At 38.8% G+C, this 21,018-nt stretch overlaps 1 protein-coding gene across 3 annotated transcripts in view; it reads left to right on the top strand.

The window, feature by feature from the left end:
- The first annotated feature begins 235 nt into the window (after positions 1–235).
- Positions 236–21,018, top strand: part of LOC140713701 (collagen alpha-6(VI) chain-like) — a 96,256-nt gene continuing 75,473 nt past the window's right edge. The window contains exons 1-7 of one of the 3 annotated variants that reach the window (XM_073024101.1): positions 236–308; positions 2,145–2,339; positions 4,995–5,092; positions 6,832–7,443; positions 8,243–8,851; positions 11,965–12,311; positions 16,854–16,932. In XM_073024101.1, coding sequence (XP_072880202.1) covers positions 5,020–5,092; positions 6,832–7,443; positions 8,243–8,851; positions 11,965–12,311; positions 16,854–16,932 — 1,720 coding nt within the window. In that variant the 5' untranslated portion in view covers positions 236–308; positions 2,145–2,339; positions 4,995–5,019. The remainder of the gene's footprint in view (positions 309–2,144; positions 2,340–4,994; positions 5,093–6,831; positions 7,444–8,242; positions 8,852–11,964; positions 12,312–16,853; positions 16,933–21,018) is intronic. The other 2 variants (XM_073024103.1, XM_073024102.1) reach the window with 2 other exon arrangements.

Below are 21,018 nucleotides of genomic sequence, written 5' to 3' on the forward strand. Positions count from 1 at the left end.
ATGGTACACAAGTAAGTCAACTGGTGTGTAGATACCTTAAAATTTAATTTTGATTTGTGGAGCCCTTCTGACCATTAGCTGCTCTGGCTACTACCAAATTGCTTCTCGCCATAATTTGGAAGTTTGAAAAATTAGACTGCATGTGAAGGGTTAACATCCCAGGAGTTGTACCATGGATAGTCGCTAATATTGGAAATGGGAGAGTAAGGAGGAGCCTCCACATGCTTTTTTTCCAATGTGATTTTGGAATATTAGCTTGGAGTTTCAGAACCTGCTCTGAACTGGGCAAATTTAAATTGTCTTACACAGTAAGTAATATTACTTTTTTACAATTAAAAATGTTCTTTAGTGGACTATATATAATATATATACACAGACCTATCTCTGCCAATTTTGTAACAAACCATATAGCTTTTATTACAAGTATTTTGGATACCACATATGCAAAGCATTAAGATGTGCTTTAGAGGACTGATACTTGTATGAAGTTTTAATATCATAAGGAATTAAATTATTTAAATTGAAAGATTTTGTGCAGTATAAAATCAAGTCACATCAAAATGTTTTCTTTTGAAAATTCAACTCTCTTGTAAGTAATATTGTTAAATATTACCTTTTGGATCAATAATTTCAATACAGTTGCTATGACATTTCTGCATTGATCACATATGATTAACTTGAAGTGTTAATTGATCTTTTGATTTGTATATGAAACTCTTTGGTTTCTCATGGAACATGTCATATTTATTTTGTAAAAGAAAGCTAGTTTTTGTTCTGAAGTTAATTGATTGCTTGCATGGTTTTGGTCAGATGAATATACTGCCATAATATTTAAAGACTGACTTTTATAATTAGAATTCCATCCTATGAAGCTAATCACTTGTACTTTACACCCGGCTGGTAGACAAAGCGAAAGAAAAAAATATGTAATTAGAAAGAAGGGAACCTTCAGATTGCAAATGATGCATTTCAGTTACTTTTACAAAAATAGTAGTGAAGATAGGTACTAAAATATTTTAATGTATGAGATCTGTGGCCCAGATTAAACCAAAATAAATGATTAGATTACAAATGCACTTTAACTTTTCAGACATAATTTAGTCTTTGAGTATATATTGGCACTATGACTACATTTGAGAGTTAATTTGTTTTGGAATATATGTGGAATGTTATTGCTTAAAACAGACAGTTTGAACATTTGCACTAAAGGATAAAGTAATACTGTATTTTCATTTGATTCAGAAAAGATTACAAAAAGTCCATGTTTTAAAGTAATTTGAATCTTTAATTTAAGAAACCAGATGTCATTTTTGAAATATGTGCAACTTGGAAATGTACAGCTTGGTCACTGGAATAAACGATAAACCTAGTGGATTATCAAACTCACCCTGTCCTGTTATTTTAAAATTAGCCACTAAAAAGTGACAAATTCATTCGGCCATGTGTAGAGAATACCATTCTTTCAAGAGTTAGGGATTAACATCAAAAACAATTGTTCAGTTTATTAAATAAATCTGCAAAGTAGTAATAAAAGCTGTAGTGGAATGATCAGAACAAATATATGATGCATTGATATAAAACAGACAACTAATGTGGCAGGAAATTAAGGATCAAGTTACTGTTGTTCTAACAACTCCAGAGATCTGGTGTATAATCCAAAAGACATAAAACATAAAGAATAAAATGTGGAGTGGGTTACTTGACTGCATGTCCCTGCTCCACCATTCAATGTTTGTGCTTTTATCTCCGTGCCATTTTCCATTCTCACCTCATATACTTAATTTTCAAATATATATAGGATCTTAATCCTGAATATGCTTATTAAGCCTCCACAGCTCTCAGTGTCCAGAAAGATTCATTGCCTATAGGTGAGGAGATTTCTACTCGTCTCAGTCCTGATTGAATGACCCTTTACTTTAAGTCAACCTTTGGTTCAATCCAACCCAAGCACAGGAAGCATTGGCTCTGCCTTTACCCTGAAAAGCCCCGAAAGAATTTTGTATCTTTCAATACCCCTCATTCTTCTGAATTCCAAGGAATATATATGCCTAGTCAGATTAACCTTTCTGCATGGTATGATCCCACAGCCCAGATATCTGGTGAACATTTCCTCCCTCTATTGAAATTGTATCCTTCATTTGCAGGGAGACCTGACATTTAAACACTGCTAATATCAGTGAGAACTTTGACGTGAGACAGATTTGCTCCCTGCTTTGCCTGCACTCAGGAACTGCATTTTGCATTACTGCTGACTGTGTCTCAGCCACTGTTTAGACTTCATTGCTGCATTCAAGAGTGCAATGGACTAGTGGAAGGAGAGCTCCAAATCAATACTGCAGGTACTGATTCTGGGCAGTGAGTCTGTCCCAGCACGATCCAGACCATTGTTTTATTATGATACGTAGCAGCCTTCTGGTGTGTGTCAATTCTGCCTCGGTTAGGATGTGGGCAACAGTGCAATAGAAATGAAGTGATATCAGATTTTCTTCCACTCACTCATTTGGGAAATATATGCAGATGAAGGGGTAATGATGCGTGTCGTCCATGAGAAATTTGCATCAGTCAGGCATAAAGTAGTCTTGACTTAAGCAAGAAGAAAGCTAATGCACTACTTACTATGATGTTGAAGGAGGTTAATTGGCCCTAATGCTTGAAAATCAAATGCATGGGTGATGTTTCTGTGGAAACAGGGATCATGGTTTCAGAAAAAGTGGCAGGCTATTTAGGATGAGGAGAAACTTCATCACACAGGTCATGGTGAATCATTAGGTGGCTCTCTCATTGGGTTTATTTGAAACAGAGATTGATATATTTTAAGGATATGAGAATGGTGCAGGAAAATGGCACTGAGGTAAATGATCAGAGATTATCTTAGAGTATGTTGGAATAGGTTTGAAGGGACAATTGGTCTACACCTTCTCCTATTTCTATATTACAACAACATGAAATACTGAAAAAAAGTCTTCATGGTCCTTTTAATTTTAGACCATTTCCTTTCATTCTGTATTCCCGGATCCCTGACACATCTTTATCTATTCTTCATGATTTTAAATATTAGAATTCCTCATATTTCTTCTGTTCCAAAAAAAATGTAACCAGCTTCTCCCATCCATTGTCATAACTGAAGTCCACCATCTCTGGAATTATTTTGTTAATTCTCTAAATTATTCTCTTGAAAGTCTTAACTTCTGTTCTAAGTGGTTGCCCCTAGAATCAGACACGATATTCAAATACAGGTTCAAATTCAGATTTACTTATCACATGTACATCAAGACATATGTCGCTTGCATTAACAATCAACACACCCAAGGATGTGCCTGAGGCGGCCCACAAGTGTGGCTACACACTCCGGTGCCAACAGAGCATGACCACAATGAGAACAACACAGAATGCAACAATACAAAACACAACAGGTAACAAAGTAACAACAGCAAAACAAGACCCTTTCCTCTCTCTTACCCTCCCTCACACACGACCAGTTGTCCAATTCCAGGGCCTCCAGTCTCCAGGCTTCGGCCTTCAAGCTTAAACTTCTGGACTTCCAACTGACTGCCGGGCTGAAATCTTTGGTATTGCCCCCCCAGACTAGCTGATTATGGGACCCAGCACGGACTTACTGGACCTCGTGCCTCCCAGGACCCACTGACCTCATTCAGCCACCATCCACAGATATCCTCCATCAATTATTCACGTCACTGTCTCCAAAACCATCTCTACAAACTTAAAAACACAACTGAACCTGAGCCATATCATGTTGGAGACCACAAACCCAGTGTCATATACTCCACTTACATTTTACAAGCAATTTCTCACACTGTCTAGCCATTTTTAAAGAAGCATGCAGAGATTCCCCTCAAACTGTTTGCACTTGTTGCCTTATAGACATATTGCTCCTCAGCTTTTTTTGCCTCTTCTCATTATCCCTACCAAAATAAAATGCTTCATATTTTTAAGCAATAAAGTGCTTCACTCCAGATTTTTTGCAAATCCACTGTCAGATAGATCTGTAGTCTGAGAATAATATCTCCTCTCTCTCTCTTTCCTGAACTAGGAAATGAATTATTATTCCTTTGTGTGAAATTTTACTTCTTTAGCCTTCCTTAATCTCTGAGCTAGAAAGAGGAGAACTAAATGCTTATTAACATGTTGCCATCAGTTTCATTACCAGGCTTATTGTCAGGTCTGTTCTGTCAGTCTCAATTCAATGTGTTGCTTAGAAATAGTGAGAATAAATTACAAGGAAAATCCGTAGGAGGATGAGATTGCTCTGTGAGCTGATATAGACTTAATGGGGCAAATGGCCTCCTTACTTACCCTAAGAAAATTTGGATGATTCTCTCCCAGCTATCACTGACTTCAGATGTCTATGCAAAGACAATACTTTTGAATATTCCCAACTAAAATTTACAAAGCTACATACTTTGATTGATATATAGTGCCATGTTTTTGAGGAGGTTGGGGGGGGGGGGCATGGAGGAGGGGTTGGTAGAAAGAAGCCCATTAAATCACTGAGAGAATTACCAATTCTATCTGATATGGATTAGCAAATGTAAAATACATAAATCTTTGCACTTGATGGCTCTTTGGCTGTTATCCTGTTTGAATACTTTCTGAGCATTTAAAGTCTAATTTGCAGATGGCACATTTTTTGCATGTGTTTATTTCGAAGTGTTTAAACATATACGATTTGTGGAGGTAAGAATTTTACCCAATGCTTTAGAAATGCTCATTCAAAATATATGTTAACCTCGTACGCTAGCATTAGGTAATGAATTTGTTGTTTTGGGATCATCCGGATCTTGTTGCAAAACAAATTAGTGAATTAGTTTTATTTCATCGTATTTATATAATGTATTCTGTTTAAAAAGAACCATGAGTTGAACTTAAACTAATTAGTTCTGTGTTTTCAAGATTTTGCCATTTAAAAGCAATAGTACAATAACAAACAGTAAGAAAAAGAAATAAATCTTTGCTCTTTCTCGTGGTTTTAATAGGACAATTTTTGGAACTTGCACCACCATGGGGCTGCTTGAAACATCAATATCATTATTCCTCCTGACAACAACATGCATTACTAACTCTCAGGCGCAAGGTATTTAAGAATTTCTAAATGTGAATTCATTTTGCTTAAGAGACTAACTATAAACCTACATGGAAATATATAAAAGGTGATTTTTAATTATACATATGTATGTGTGTAAAATATATACAAAACAATGAATTTTAAAGAAATATTTAATTACAGTTACCTGATATAAAACATGGTTGGGGTACAGTCCTGATCGTCAATGCTGTTTGTATGGAATTTACACTTTCTCCCTGAGACTGCATGAATGGTCTGATTTCCTCCCATATCCCGATCATCTGTGAACTGGTAGGTTTTAATGGACACTGTAAGTTGTTCCTAGTTGTGATGGTTATAGGTAGAATCTGGAGGGAGTTTATGTTTTCAGATACACAGAAAGGTAATTGGGGAATTGGGCTACTCTGTAAGCTAGTATAGGCTTGATAGACTGAATGAAACCCTCGATATCATATGAAATTATGAATAAATGGATTTGACTCTTGGTGACCTGGAAAAGAAAGCTTGATTGTCAACTTTGGCCCTTGCTGGCAAGGAGGTCTGTAAGACAGAAAGACGGGAAGGTGGGGCAGCTTCAGTTGCTCCCTATAAAGATGGAGCATCGAGAGCCTGGTGGACCATTGAGGACAGCTTAGACAGAGTTGCAGTTGGATTTGGGATAGTAAGAGGTCATTGTATCCAGAGAGATGAAATAAGTGGGATGGAGGGGGCTAGGAGGAGAAAGCTAGAGTGAAACCAAGGGACTTGACCTGCTCAGGTTTGAGATTGAGCCAACGCATGCGTGTGGCAGGGAGAACTTATTCCACAGGCTTGGTCTCACAGGAAGTTAGAATATAAGTTTTCTTAAGTTAGAAAATGGGGAATAGAGAGCTTACATGAGGAGGATTCTAGACCTAGTGTTAGAGGTGGTGGGATGAAGTTGATACAGGGAATATGGCTATCAGCATGGAGGATTGGCAAGTGATGTTCGACTTCAGAAATGAGGAATGATTACAAAAGCTATTTGAAGCTCAGAGTATTGAACAACAGGAGGAACTGGAGAGGCAGCTGACATAATTATAACAGTCCAGACATAATGGTTAAAATTCTTCCACACGAAAGAATAGATATTAGGTCAGAAATCAGACAGAGGCTGAAGCTGAATAATTAACAGATGCAGTGGGTCACACAATGACTCAGAAGGTAAAGAGGCAGTGACTGAAATGAGTTGAGGGCTCAACAAAATGACCTTAAGATTTAAGCTGCTGTTCAGCAGATCAAAGAGGAATCAGTTGGGCCTCAAGGTGTCATCCAGAGCAGGTCCAGACCAGCTAAGTCTAGGAACATAGAAACCCATTACGGAAGAAGAGCAAGAGCAGAATTCTCCAGAGAGTGAGAGCAAGCAGTTGAAGCTGGCTGTCTGCCTGAAGATCGGGCTAAATGGCTGAGCTAGGGGAATTTAGACCATGGAAACGAGTTGCACAGAAAGGCAGTTCACCATTTTGAATTACCACTAGTTGAACCTTGGAACTCTAGCTGCTCAACTGAGTTCAATTTTTGGTTTTAATTGAGGGGCTGAGATCACAGAAGTTACTATACTTTCTGTAGCCTACACAATTCAACTGCAGGATTAGTTTGCAATTGGTAGAATTACTTTACAGGGATGGAAAATGGGAATTTGGACCCTGAAATCTTTCAATAACTATAGGGACGTCATATTAATTTTCATGTTTTCTTATTGAAACTAATGATATTTTTTAAACTGACAGTTCTTCATGAACCTGCTGCTGATATTGTTTTTCTGATTGATGGATCTCAAAATATGGGAATCCAAGGATTTAGACAAATACGCACTTTTCTTTTAAAAACTATCAGCAAGCTGAATGTAAAAATGGATGCATACAGAATTGGCCTTGCTCAGTACAGTGATGTTCAACGTGCAGAGTTTGTGTTGAATAAATTTCAATCCAAGAAGGAAGTACTGAACTACATAAAAAAAAGATTTCAGTATAAGGGTGGAGCTTCGGTACATACAGGCATTGCTTTGGATTTTCTGCTTAAAAGATTCTTCACACAAACTGCTGGAAGTCGAAAGGATGACAATATTCCTCAAATTGCAATAATAATTACATCTGCACCATCAGAAGATAATGTTGAAAACTATGCTGCATCCTTGAAAAAAAGCAATGTTATATCGATTTCCATTGGAGTAAAGAAGGCAGACATCGCAGAACTACAAAAAATTGCCTATCGTGACAGTCTTCCATTTGTTTACAAATCTGATAATGTTGGTGATATTTCAGATTTATCCTCAGATGTACTTGAAACAGTAAAAAACATACACAATATCATCAAACGCCAAGCAATAGTACCAGCATCAGGTAAAGTCAAAATACTTCTTCACGAACATTAAAGTTATTTGTCAGATGTAAAATTATTTCTATATTCTTTCTGAATCAGTAATGACTATATAAATTGCTCAATATTAACTTCTGCTGCAATAAAATCAAATAAGTATTCATAAAGGTACAGAGTGATGAATATATGCTGCTTAGAAAATAGTGAGCTACTAAGAGGTAATGGGCTGAAGAATAATTTGAATAAAAACAAGTCTTTAAAAAAATAATGTCTATGATGTGACAGTGAGAAGAATATGCCACGGTAGGTAGGCACTTCCTTTGCAGTTTTAATAGTACAGCACTACAGTCTATCCTGTAAAATAAAGCTTAAGTTTGGTAGACAAAATGTTTAATATTTTCAACCTAACTTGTGGTGAAGATAAAATTGGATGTACATGACTTAAGTTGCTTATATATAACTATTAAACATGTATTTAACCCAATAAAAATTTCTCAGTGCTCATCATGATAGTTTACTTCGGATTACATCAGCATTGAGAAGGGGAGCCAAAGTGGCATTGGGTTTATGCTAGTCTTGTTAGGTAACAAAAAATAAAAGCAAATTCAAGTGGTTAATGTAAAAGGTGAAAATGAGATATAAATATGTATTGTATTTAACGGTTTAATTGTTCCCATTTTATGCATTTGTTTTGATGAGGGTTATTCTTGATGTTTTCAGATGAGATCTATTCAATCTCCATGTTATTTGGTTAACAATCAATTATATTTTTAGTATCATAAGAACTGAAGAACTCTAAATCTTGTTGTCTATTTTCTACAGAGTGCTCCTATCCATGGTTGGCTGACATTATATTCCTAGTGAGTGAATCTAGCATGATTGGAAATAGTGACTTTCAAAAGATCCGCAATTTTCTGATTAAGGTTATTACAGCTTTGGAAATAAGTGCTAAAAGAATACAAATTGGTTTGGCCCGGTATAGTAACAGTACAAAACCAGATTTCTACCTCAATTCTTTTTCAAACAAGGCAGACATCATCCAATACCTAAAAGAAATGGTTTACAAAGGAGGAGTTACTAAAACAGGGGCTGCTATGGACTTTGTAAGGCGCCATTACCTTACAGAAAGATCTGGCAGCAGAATAGAGCAAGGAATTCATCAAATTATAATTGTGATCACTGCAGAAGATTCAACAGATAGCGTGGCTCTACCAGCTGCTGAGCTCCGACGTGCTGGTGTTTATGTATATGCAGTAGGCATCAAAAGTGTCAGTTTCAAGGAACTTGCAAGTATTGCATCACCTCCTCCAGAAAATTTTGTTATGCTAACTAACAATTTGGAAGATATTGAAAGAGACATCCTAAAGAAAATTTGCAATGTAAATTATAGACAAGTTTTAGAAACCCAATCAGAGGATTTACATACACAAGGCAAGTTTTGAGTTTGATTTCATGATTTAACATGCAATTTTTAAAATATAAGAGATGGCTATTAAACCTCTTGAACATCATCTTCCCTTGTTGGTGCATTTGGCAACAATGAGGGTGAATGTCAGTTCTCAGTGCTTTTGTGTCGAAATCTTGTCTTTATCTAATTGAGTTATTTAATTAATTACTCAGCAGTTAGATAAAAACCTGTATGTGCAGAATTTAGATCCATTCAGAACAGTCTTTAAAACTGCTAATGGGAAATAAACCATGCAGATATTCTAATTGCTGGGACCTGACCAGAAAAGTCCCCATTTATTCCTAATCTTTGTCTTCTGCCAGTCAGCCACTCTTCTTCCCAAGCCTCCATCTTTCCCATAATACCATGGGCTCTTATCTTGTTTAGCAGCCTCATGTGCGGCACCTTTTCAAGGGACTTCTGAAAATCCAAGTAAATAGCATCCATTGACTATTTGTTCTCCATTCTCCCTGTTAGGTCCTCAAAGAATTCCAACAGGTTTTTCAGACATGAGTTCCCCTTAAGGAAACCATGTTGACATTGGTCTATTTTATTGTGTGCCTCTAAATACTCTGAAATCTCATCTTGGATAATGGACTCAAATATATTACCAACCATTGAAGTCAGGCTAATTTCCTGTCTTTTGCCTCAAAGAGTGGAGTGACATTTGTGTTTTCCAGTGCTCTAGAACCATTCCAGAATCTAGTGATTCATGAAAGAGCATACTAATGCCTTTACAATCTCTTCAGCTATCTCTTTCAGAACCCTGGGTTCTAGTCCATCTGGTACAGGTGACTTATCCAGCTTCAGGTTTTTCATCTTCCAAAGCATCTTTTCCTTAGTAATAGCAATACACTCACCTCTGCCCCGGCACTTTCGAATTTCTGGCATAGTGCTGGTGTCTTCCACAGTGAAAATTGACACAAAATACTTATTCAGTTCATCGCTGTTTGTTTATGCCCCATTACTGCCTCCAGCCAATGTGTGAACATACCCAGTGCATCATCAACATAACTGCATGATGTTCAGGCCACAGTCAAATTATTACATGTTGCACTTGATCCAGCATTCGCTGGAAATACTCAGGTCAGAGAAGATCAATGGAGATACTTAGGCCAACGATCTTAGTTCAGAAATTACTTACGCAGGGCTCAATTCAAGACAGTTAATACTGAAACTCAGTGAGGTCATATAAAGATGGCACCGTGGTGGCACTAGCATAGATCAAGTAATGCAGGTTGAATGCAGATAGCTGATCCAGTCTGTGTGCAGTCTGCACATTCTTCTTATCACTACAAAGTTTTACTGGGTCTGCTGAGTTCCTCCCAGTATTGGGGAAGCAGGAAGCTGGTGTGATGGCATGGGCTCCACCTGAACCCTGCTGGGACCAGGATCCTGGGGAATCACAGAAGCAGGGCTGTGGATAAGGCCTTAAGCTAAATTGTTTGAGCTGGAAGGAAGGTTGATTTGGAAAAATTTGGATAAAGTAAAAGGGAAGAGAGTGCAGGAGACATTACTGAAGTTTCCAGAATAAAGAAGAAGACAAAGTTTAGAAAGGGATAAGAATTGAACTTCAGCCAACATGAAAAGAAGGCAGCATTGAAAAGAAGGCAGCATTGAAAGGACGGATGGTGAGTACAGGATGGAAGTGGTATATCTAAATGTACACAATATATGAAATGATCTTGTAGTGCAGTTAGAAATTGGCAGGTATGATGTTGTGGACATCACAAAATCATGGTTGAAAGAAGATCACAGCTAGGAGCTTAACATCGTATTGAAAGGATAGGCAAGTGGGCAAAGGGTGTGGAGTGGCTTTGTAGGTAAAAAATGAACTCAAATCCTTAGTAAAAAGTGACATAGCATCAGAAGATGTAAATCCTTGTGGGTAGAGTTAAGAAGCTATGAGGGTAAAAGAACCTGATGTGAGTTATATACAAGCCTCTGAACAGTAGCCAGGCAGGGTACGTATTACAATGGGAGATAGAAGAGGCATGTAAAAAGGGCAATGTTACAATGGTCATGGTATACTTCAATATGCAGCTAGAAAGGGAAAATCAGGTTGGTACTGGATTCCAAGAACTTGTTGAATGCCTATGAGATGTTTTTTCAGAGAAACTTGTGGTTTAGTCCGCGAGGATAAAGGCAATTCTGAATTGGGTGTTATGTAATAAAAAAGATTTACTTAGGGAACTTAAGGTAAAGGAGCTCTTAGGAGGCGGAGATCATAACATATTCTGATTAGTGTAAAAAGTAGACACACCAGTGCCCTTCCCACAATATGGTTGCAAGCATATTGGAAGCTATTCTGTACACCAAACAGACCATCGACTTGTATTTCAAATTTCTACTCTGTTTATTCAATACAGATAATACACCACTAGATTCCTTGGCCATTATGTCTAATATTTGCCATTGTATGCATTATAGTTTAATCTGAGATTTACTATACTATTAGACTAGGTGGAGATGATGCTAATTTAAATTGCATGTCTCCCTGCACACAATCTATATCCCTCAATCCCCAAAATTGCTACTGTAATGCCTTTCTTTGGATAGGATAATACCCATTTAACCCTAGATCTAGAAGTTGATTCAGGGAGAATGGTGGCAGCAGTTATTTATTATTGGATTTCCAACTAGCATTCCTTCATTTTTAAATCAAAAGACAGGCTGGCAGGAGTTGAGTTCTCCACCAGTGGGTTAATCATGTTAAAGAAGCCTCAATGGATAATATAGCTAATGGAAACCAGGTTAACCTCCTAAAATAATAATCCAAAAAAGAAATAGAACTATTTTGACTGCATAATCACTTTCTTCAATAAAATTCATTCCAGGTGCAGAACCAGTAACTTTACAGATTTGCAAATTTAATAATTAATGTTGATGCCTGCTGCTGAGTGTCACTGGTCAAATGAGCTTTTCAAACAGCACTGAACATACTGTTTTTTTTTCTGTGATATTGAGAATTATGCTTCTTTTATAACTTAGTTAATCTATTTGTGAGTGCTTGCACTTAAGTGCCTTTCAACAGTGACCTGTGAATTGTAGGGCAATATTGTGGTTTCTGACAGCTTTTGTTTGATATGATTTACAGATTGCTCCATAGACATTGTTGTGGGATTTGATCTCGCTGGATGGTCTGGATTACAAAACATATTTACCGGCCAACAGAAATTACGGCAAAAGCTACCAGAAATTATGCAGAAAATTACATCTGTCAGTAATATCAGTTGTATTCCTGACTCCCAGCTCGCAATAAATGTAGCATTTTACTTGCAAAGTACAACTGGCCAGGTTATCTTTGAAACAAAATTTGAGAATTATACTTCTGAAAAAACTGATCTCCTCAAAGCAACCCAAGCCGAAGGAAAAATTGATATGACCATTGAAAACTTGGAGTCATTTGGAAAGAAACTCAGTGAAGCAAATTCAAAAGCAAAGGTAAAAATTCTTCTACAATAAATCTTTCTATTCAACTTAGCATATTTTTCTGAGTTGTAAAGAAGCGATTCCAGCTCCTCTACTTTGAAGTTTGTGCAGATGTGGCATATTGTCTATAACTTTGATAAGTATCTCTAGATGCACAGTGCAGAGTTTCCAACAGGTTCCATCACAGCCTGGTATGGAAACACTAATGCTCAAGAATAGAAAAGCCGACAAAAAATGGTGGATACAGCCCAGTACATCACAGGCAAAGCCCCACTCACCACTGAGCACATGTACAAGGAGTGCTATCACAAGAAAGCAGCATCCATTACCAAGGACCCTCACCACCCACACCATGCTCTCTTCTCACTGCTGTCGTTGAGAAGGTAGGACAGCAGCCTTAGGTTGCACACCATCAGGTTCAGGAACAGTTATTATTCTTCAACCAACAGGCTCCTGAACCAACCAGGAGAACTTCACTCACCTCAACTCTGAACTGATTCTATAAACTATGGACTCACGTCCAAGGGCTCTACAACTCGTGTTCTCTGTATTATTTATTTATTTTATCTTATTTGTATAGTCTGTCTCCCTATAGTCGTTGTTCATCTTATTTCTCTATTCTACAATAAGTGACTGAAAAAGAAAGGATCTCAAGGTTCTATATGGTGACATATACGTACTTTGATTCTGATTCTGTGATACATCCTGCGGATGCACTGGGACACATCATCGGTGATGTAACCTGGGGTCTTCGGGTGTTTCGGGTCTTTCAACATCATACACCCTTGCCCAGGTGACCCAGCCGGGGTTAGTCAGATCCCAGCTTGTGTCCCAGCAGCATTGCCCCACGGATCACCCCTCCTGATCCATAGCCATTCTTGAGAAGAAAGTCCATCAGCCAGCGGGACAAGACACTAAAGAAGATTTTCCCTTCCACACTAAGCAGCGAGATGGATCGGAACTGCTCCAGGTTCGACGGATTTTCCTCCTTGGGGATCCAGACACCCCTCTGTGTACCTCCACTTGTCTGCCACTGTCCCCCTGTGCCAGATCACTCGCAAGATCTTCCAAAGAATCTTGAAAAGCTCCGGGCAGTGCTTGTACACCTTGTAGGGTATTCCACTGGGTCCCAGTGCAGAACTGGCTCTGGCTAAAAACACAACCTCGTAGACTTCCTTCCAGGTGGGCTCCCTCACATCGAACTCCACTATGGGGAGAGACCCAGCTCTTACTCCCTTGCGGGGTCACTCAGGATGTTATGGAGGAAATGGTCTACCTCTCTTTTAGAGCACACAAGGCGGCCGCTGCGTTTCTGCCCTCGGAGCTGTTTTGTAAAACCAAACGGATTGGCTATGAAGGCAGTTCGCTTCCTGGCTCTTTCTCTCCCTCGCCTCCTGTGCCATTCTGCTCTGCGCAGGGTCATTAGCTTCTTCCTGCAGATGTTCCAGAGCTCAACCAGAGGAGGTTTCTCCTCCTCCGTTGCTACCCTGAACTGCAGTGCCAGGGACCGGAGCTCATGGCGCAGTTGGTGGATTTGTGCTGCCCTGCAGTTCATAGTGTATTGGGATCTGGTGGTCTTCCCCTCCTCTATTCCAGACCTCTCTGTGGCAAAGCTGATATTGGTGGTGGTCTTTGTCTGAAGCCATCTGTCAACATCTCCCTTGGCTGTCAACGCTATGATCCTTGCCTCATCCTCATCGGACTGGAGCCAGTCTTTCTTGTTGCTGGCTAGGGGCCACTTGATCCGGCGCTATTCCACTTTGTTGCTTGGGTCAGAAGCTTCTGGCACTTGGAGGTTCTGGGCTCTGTGGACCAGGCCGGGCTCCTCCTGCGTCTCACCAGGTGTAAATCCTATGCGTTGCGCAGCATTCTCCTGCTCCAAGCATTTCATTCTGGCCTTCAGGCCGCGCTTGTTCTTACAAACCTTGCCACAAATGCAGCTCTCTCTCGTCGTCGACAATCCATTTGCCTTGGTTATTAGGTCCGTCCTATTGAGGTGCACATTCTTCCTGCCTCTCGGGCTCCCCTGGGGGTGTCTTTCATTGGGTTTATCTGTAGCTTTCTTGGGTTCTTCTTCAGAGAAGATGCAGGTTGGGCTGCTACCCCTCCCTGCCCCGCTTGCCGTCTATCTGAGCTGTCAGCTGTCTCTCCAGTCACCACCAATCTGTTCTTGGTGGTCACCCCAGCCTGTTTCTGGAAACCACTGGCTCAGCCAGCTTGTATGATTCAGATGCACTGGGACACATCATCGTCGGGTGTTTCAGGTCTTTCAACATCATACCAGGTGACCTTGCCAGGGTTGAAAATAATTTACTTTAAATTTTGAACTTTCAAACAACACAAGGTGGTGACAATGATAAAAGTTCTGGTTTAAAATTTAGCTGTCATTCTTTCAAATGTTGATTGATTAAATATTCCCAATATTCTTTATTAACCTCATGATTAAAGTTACCTATCAAACTGACTGTACATTTGAAAACTAAATTTTAAACCACAACTTTTATCATTGTCACCACCGTGTAGCACATCATCATACCACCACTATTCACCATGTCATAGAACACATATGTTTTGTCGGCATATTGTATGGGTGAAATGTGTTGGTGCTTATGACAGAAAATCCTTGATAACTAGTTGAATGAGATCAAGAAGGGATGGGGACATGCACCTAAGCTATATTTTACTTGTTAAGGCACACCAGGGATAAATGCAAAATTGGCTGAAGATAGACCATAGATATTGGAGCAGGTTAGGCCATTTAGTCCATTGAGTCTGCTCTGCCATTTGATCATGGCTGATCCATTTCCCTCGCAAACCCATTATTCTGCCTTCTTCCGGTAACCTTTCACATCTTGACTTATCAAAAATCTCTCAACTTCCACCTTAAATACATTCAATGACCTGGCCTCCATAGCAGCCTGTAGCAACAAATTCCACAGATTTACCACCCTCTGTTTAAAGAAATTCCTTCTCACCTCCATTCTAAATGGATGTCCCTCTGTTCTGAGATTATGCCCTCTAGTTCTAAAATCCCCCACTAGAGGAAACATCTTCACATCCACGCTAACTAGGCCTTTGAGTATTGAATGGGTTTCAATGAGACCCCACCTCAATCTTTTAAAATTCAACGAGTACAGGCCGAGAGCCTTCGATTGCTCCACATATGATAAGCCTTTCAATCCTGGAATCATTTTTGTGAACCTCCTTTGAACACTCCCTAGTATCAGCACATTCTTTCTTAGATAAGGAGCCCAAAACTGCTCACAATACTCCAAGTGAGGCCTCACCAGTGCCTTATAAAGCCTAGGCATTACATCCTTGTATTTATATTCTAACTGCTCTTGAAATGAATGCTAACGTTGCATTTGATTTCCTCACCAACAACACAACCTGCAAGTTAACCTTTAGGGAATCCTGCACAAGTACTCCTAAGTCCCTCATGTGTGGCACCTTGTTAAAGGCCTTCTTAAAATCCAAGCACACAACATTCACTGATTTTCCTTTCTATATTCTGCTTGTTATTTCTTCAATGAATTCCAAAAGTTTTGTCAGGCAAGATTTCTCCTTAAAGAAACCATACTGACTTTGGCCCATTTTATCACATGCCTCCAAGTGCCCTAAAATCTCATCCTTGACAATCAGCTCCAGCACATTCCCAACCACTGAAGTCAGTCTAACTAGCCTATAATTTCCTTGCTTCTGCTTCCCTCCCTTCTTGAAGAGTGGAGTGAAATTTGCAATTTCTATTTCTCCAGAACCATGCCAGAATCTAGTTATTCTTGGAAGACCATTATTAATCCTTCCACAATCTCTCCAGCTACCTCTTTCGGAACCCTTGGGCGTAGTCCATCTGGTACTGGTGACTTATCTACTCTCTGACCTTTCAGCATCCCAAGCACCTTCTCCCTAGTAATCCAAAATTGCTGATCCCCTAGTGGGCTTAAGCACAAGCTGCTCTAAAAAGCCATCTAATAGACATTCTACAAATTCCCTCTCTTGGGATCCAAAATCAGATGGGGTAGACAATTACAGCTCTTTAGTTCAGGGAGAATACCAAATCCCACTACAAAATATAGCAAGTGAAGGTTCATTGTGTTGTGGGCTGACAATATAGTAGGAGAGATAGAAAGAGGAATTGTTCTTTAAGGACAACTGGCTCAGACACTAATTGTCCCTTGCTAATGGACAGAACGTAGTGTGGTAAAACCCTAACCATTTGTATCCTAACTTGTATAATTTTGAAAAGACTTCCATCCAATTTGGAAGTTCCTTGGCTACCTTTGTGAAAGACAAGACAGTTTGAAGAGAGTGGGGAGGAAGTGGTAGCGATAAGCCTATATCACAGTCAGTAGATCAAATTTATGCCCATTCTATCAGTTTTCTGTTTATAAGTGAGGACAATCAGATTCAGCTTTCTGTTGTTCCACATTTTGGAAATTATCAGCACCACTTCACCTAACAGCTTACACTTTATATCAGTATTGCTAGCACTAAATTCATTAATTGGAGAATTAACAGTTCATAATAACTATCTTGAACACAATCTCTTTATAGGCAATAATCATATTTACAGATGGCTTGGATGGCTCTAAAGATGCATTTGCAAAAGTAACCAGAAGTCTCAGAGAGAAAGGTAAAGATATAATTTTTATCCAAGTTTTGTCTGAGTTATTTGGTGTGCAGTCTGATTCCGTACTTCAGTGTGTACTGGATGCAGAACCATAGGGATTGGTGCATCACTGGATAACTGAGCCATTGGGACTGTGTTAAATTGCAATATCCAGCAGCTACTATGCAGTGCACATGGTGCGTTAACTTAGAGGGACTCTGTGGCAGAAGTACAGTGGGAATGAAATGCTGTCTTATTCCTCCTGGATTCTCCAGAATTAATTAACAGTTTCCCAGTCAAGTTTCTTGTTTTTGGCATGGGTTCCAGTGGTCCCCTTAAGAGACGTGTAAGTGCACGTTCCACCATTTATTCATGAAAGCTGCATTCTGGATCTTACAAATGATGTTAGATGTTTCGTTCATTACAAAACTATTCCAGTCCATTCGCTGGTTGATATGTTACAAAATGCAGTGCATAAGCCTTGACATAAATGGAATGGTTGAAAGAGCTCAAGTGTATCCAGTTGCTGGGCCTCCCTTTTTCACATCACAAACAACTAGCAGATAAAAACCACCCCAGATGTTTAAATTTAATTATAAATCTAAACCTCAAATGTATAGCACCATGGCATTGTGCGGAAACTACGCAGATTAGAAAATTCAACTCACATCAGTTCTGGGTTTGATTGGAGTAAGTATATCTAATGTGTTTGGAATTTTGCAAGTTATACAAGTGAAAAATTAGCCAGCAGTCTTTACTTTATTAGCTCATCTGATAGATGCAGATCAAGGGCAGGATAAATACTATCTTGGTGTTCCCCAATGTAAGTTATCAGTATTCATCCAACTGTACATCGGTTGTAGAGAGAAAGAAACAAAATATAATTTCATTGATGTTCCAGTAGATAATCTGATGCTGTTTTAGTAGTCTTTACTGTAAATTACCAACTGTATTATTCTGCAATGTTTCAGAAAACATGTGCTGTTATATTATCTGAGTGAAAAGTTAAAGCCACATTCAAAGAACTGTAGAATAATGAATATGGTGTTGGTCATGCAAAACACAAGGATAAGTTCAGTTGGAATATTGTGTTCTTGTTCCAGTTAGCAGTGTTCATATTAACAAGCTTCAAGCCAAGGATATTGGATTATGATTAAATTAGATATCTTTGAATCTAAGTTTTGAAGAGCAATTAAAGCTATTTCCATATTGTGAAAAAATAATGAAAAAAAAGAAAACCAAACAGGGAAATTTAAGTAATTTGCATTAACATTTTTTGCAGACATACTAATGTTTCCATTCTGCCAAAAGGGCAATTAATTGGTAAATTGCTTTGTTATTGACACATACTGTATACTGTACTACACTGAAAAACAATGCTTTTGCTTTGGAAGCATTAGGGCCATAATTGGGGCAAAAAAAACTTAAAAATCAAATAATATTCTGAAATAAATATGGATTGCAATTGTAATTTATTGTAATGTACTTGAAAAATATAAACCACATTGCTGAGTAGGGTTATGATATTGTTAATGTTGGCTTGAATAAAGTGTTGCTAGGAAACAAAAGTTCTTGAAGCTACTTTAACAAAAATGCCTTTTACTTGTGTAAGGATGGCCATCTGAAAGTAAATGGACAACTGATACATAATTGGCAGTTCTTCTACTGATGAGTAATCATGCTATCTTCTGACCTGTCATGCTGCAATTAGGTGTTTCCTGTTTGTCAGCATTGCCCAGACATTACTTAATCAAATATCTGCATCAGCTGCCTTGGAAAATGAGACTAATTCTCATAAAATATAACAGAACCTGTTATTGTTCAGGAATCTTTTCTGTAAAAAGACTTTTCTTTAGGTTTATCAAAGTTTTGCAGTGAGATTGGAAATACATATGAACACATTCATTCTGGTCACATTGTGACACAGCTCTCCAAACTTCTGTTCATCCACTGTTTGAGTGGATATAGAAATAGGGATTTCATATAATTACTCTCCTGTTAAAGAGGTCTGACCTATTGAGAGTAAATCAGTAGCATTATTTAAAAGAAATTTAAATTTAGTTTAAATTATACTCTACATCAGTACCTATATAACGTACAAACTATACATTGTCCAAAACACCCTTTCCTCGGTAAGCACTTCCTGAACCTTGGTATTGCACAATCATCACGTACTGAAAAAATGGATGTATCTATTGCTCTGAAAGATCAAGTCCAATTATCAGCAAATACAACTGTTCAATAAGTTTATTTAAGAGTGCAAAAATGCAGTTTGGAGATTTTGGAATTCAAAAGAATGAAAGTGAATGATAAAACATTGAAGTCAGATCTGAAAGCTTGAGTTCCAGTTCAGGAATGTCTCCCTGGGTGTGCTACCACAGAATCTGAAGAGCTTAAAAAACTGTCCCTCAGCTTTTGTGTCTACTTCAGTACTGCCTTGAGATTAAAGATGATTTGCTTCCGAGATGGATAATGAGGGAACTGCAGACTCTTCCATACAAGAAGTATTAGGTAGCTGATGGGATGGCAGGTCGGTTGTTCATGAGGTAGTATGATCTTCCATCACTAAAGTAGGGCTTCTGCCTATTCCTGATGCAGAGCCTCAAAGTACTCAACACTATCCTGAAATTTCTTCCTCTGCTTTGTGTGTTATGATCCAAGGATTCCCAGGAAACTGTGGGAACAGTGGAATTTATTTTAGGGAAACTATGAAATATGGTAGTCCCTTCTCATGACAGATATTGGAATAAGATGCCTGGTATTCAGCATTGCCATGCCCAATGGAGCTGACTAATGTAAGTAGGTCCTTGATGTTGAGTATGACAGTTTGAGAGAAGACACTGATGTTTGTTCACGTCCTCTCAATGGGTTTTGTTGCAAGGACGAGGATGGGGACAAACCCAAATGCAGGACACAGGCACGGAGGCAGAGTCATGAGGCATTAGCACCTTCACAAACAGGGAACCAGTATCCAGGAGAGTCTTTACATGGAGACAAGGTTTACATAGAGTATCCAGGAAACAATGTGGAGCTTAGAACTGCCAGTCCTAAGGAATCAGGAAACAAGGTTTACTCACACTAGAGTCAACCAACGAACTGGCAAAGCATGGCCTGAGTTTTATCCTATGTTTGCTAATGGGAGCCTGGTGTGTTGTAATTAGTGGAACTGGGAATGATTGGAAATCAGACGAGGGGATTAAGGCTCAATTAAGGAGGTAATAGCAAGATAGGGAATTGCCAGACAAGTTTGGAGAATTTTGTAGAGAGTATTTGGTGGCATTTTTGAGTGCCTAGTGATACCTGTTGTAGGTAGGCTGGGTAGGCTGCTAGGAGTCACTGCTGCCCATAGACAATGAGTTTTGTCCCTTTCCTTCAATCAAGCAAGTAGGCACTAATGTGCCATAGTGTTAGCATGATGTTATCACAGCTCAAGGCGCTCTGGAGTTTGGAGTTAATCAGCTGCCATCTGAAAGGAGTTTCTATGTTCCCCCTGTGAGTTTCCTCTAGATGGTCCGGTTTCCTCCCACAGTCCAAAGATGTACTGGTTAGTAGGTTAATTGGCCATTTAAAATTGTCCTCTGGTTAGGCTAGTGCTAAATAGATGGGTTGTTGAACACTGTGTCTCATTGAGCTGGAAAAGCCACTTCTCCACTCTATCGCTAAATAAATAAAATAATAAACAATTGCATGCACTTGGAGAACAAGTTCTGTGTATGTCAATTTGTTCACTGAAGGGTATGGGAGGATGAGTTGGTGCATTGAGGCAATGGTGAATGTTATCAGTAACATCTGAATTTTCAGAGGGGAGGTGCTAAAGAACCTTTATTGTCTGCAGATATTGCACACAGTAGGTAGGTTAATGGGGGATCTCTGTCTCGTGGATTTTGGTGAGTAGGACTCATCCTCTCATATTCTTTGGAGAACAAGTTGATAATGTGTTGAAGCAAATGCAAATGTGTAACAGGACACCTTTGGAGTTTAATAGCAGTGGATTGAACAGTTTCTCATTAGTTCTGAAGATTAGAAGCGTTTTCACAGGAAGGTTGTTCAAGGCGAGATACAATGCTCCTAATGAAGTAGAAGATAGGTTTTAATGATCAATCGGAACAG

The sequence above is a fragment of the Hemitrygon akajei genome, chromosome 20, assembly GCF_048418815.1.
Source record: "Hemitrygon akajei chromosome 20, sHemAka1.3, whole genome shotgun sequence".
Classification (NCBI taxonomy): Eukaryota; Metazoa; Chordata; class Chondrichthyes; order Myliobatiformes; family Dasyatidae; genus Hemitrygon; species Hemitrygon akajei.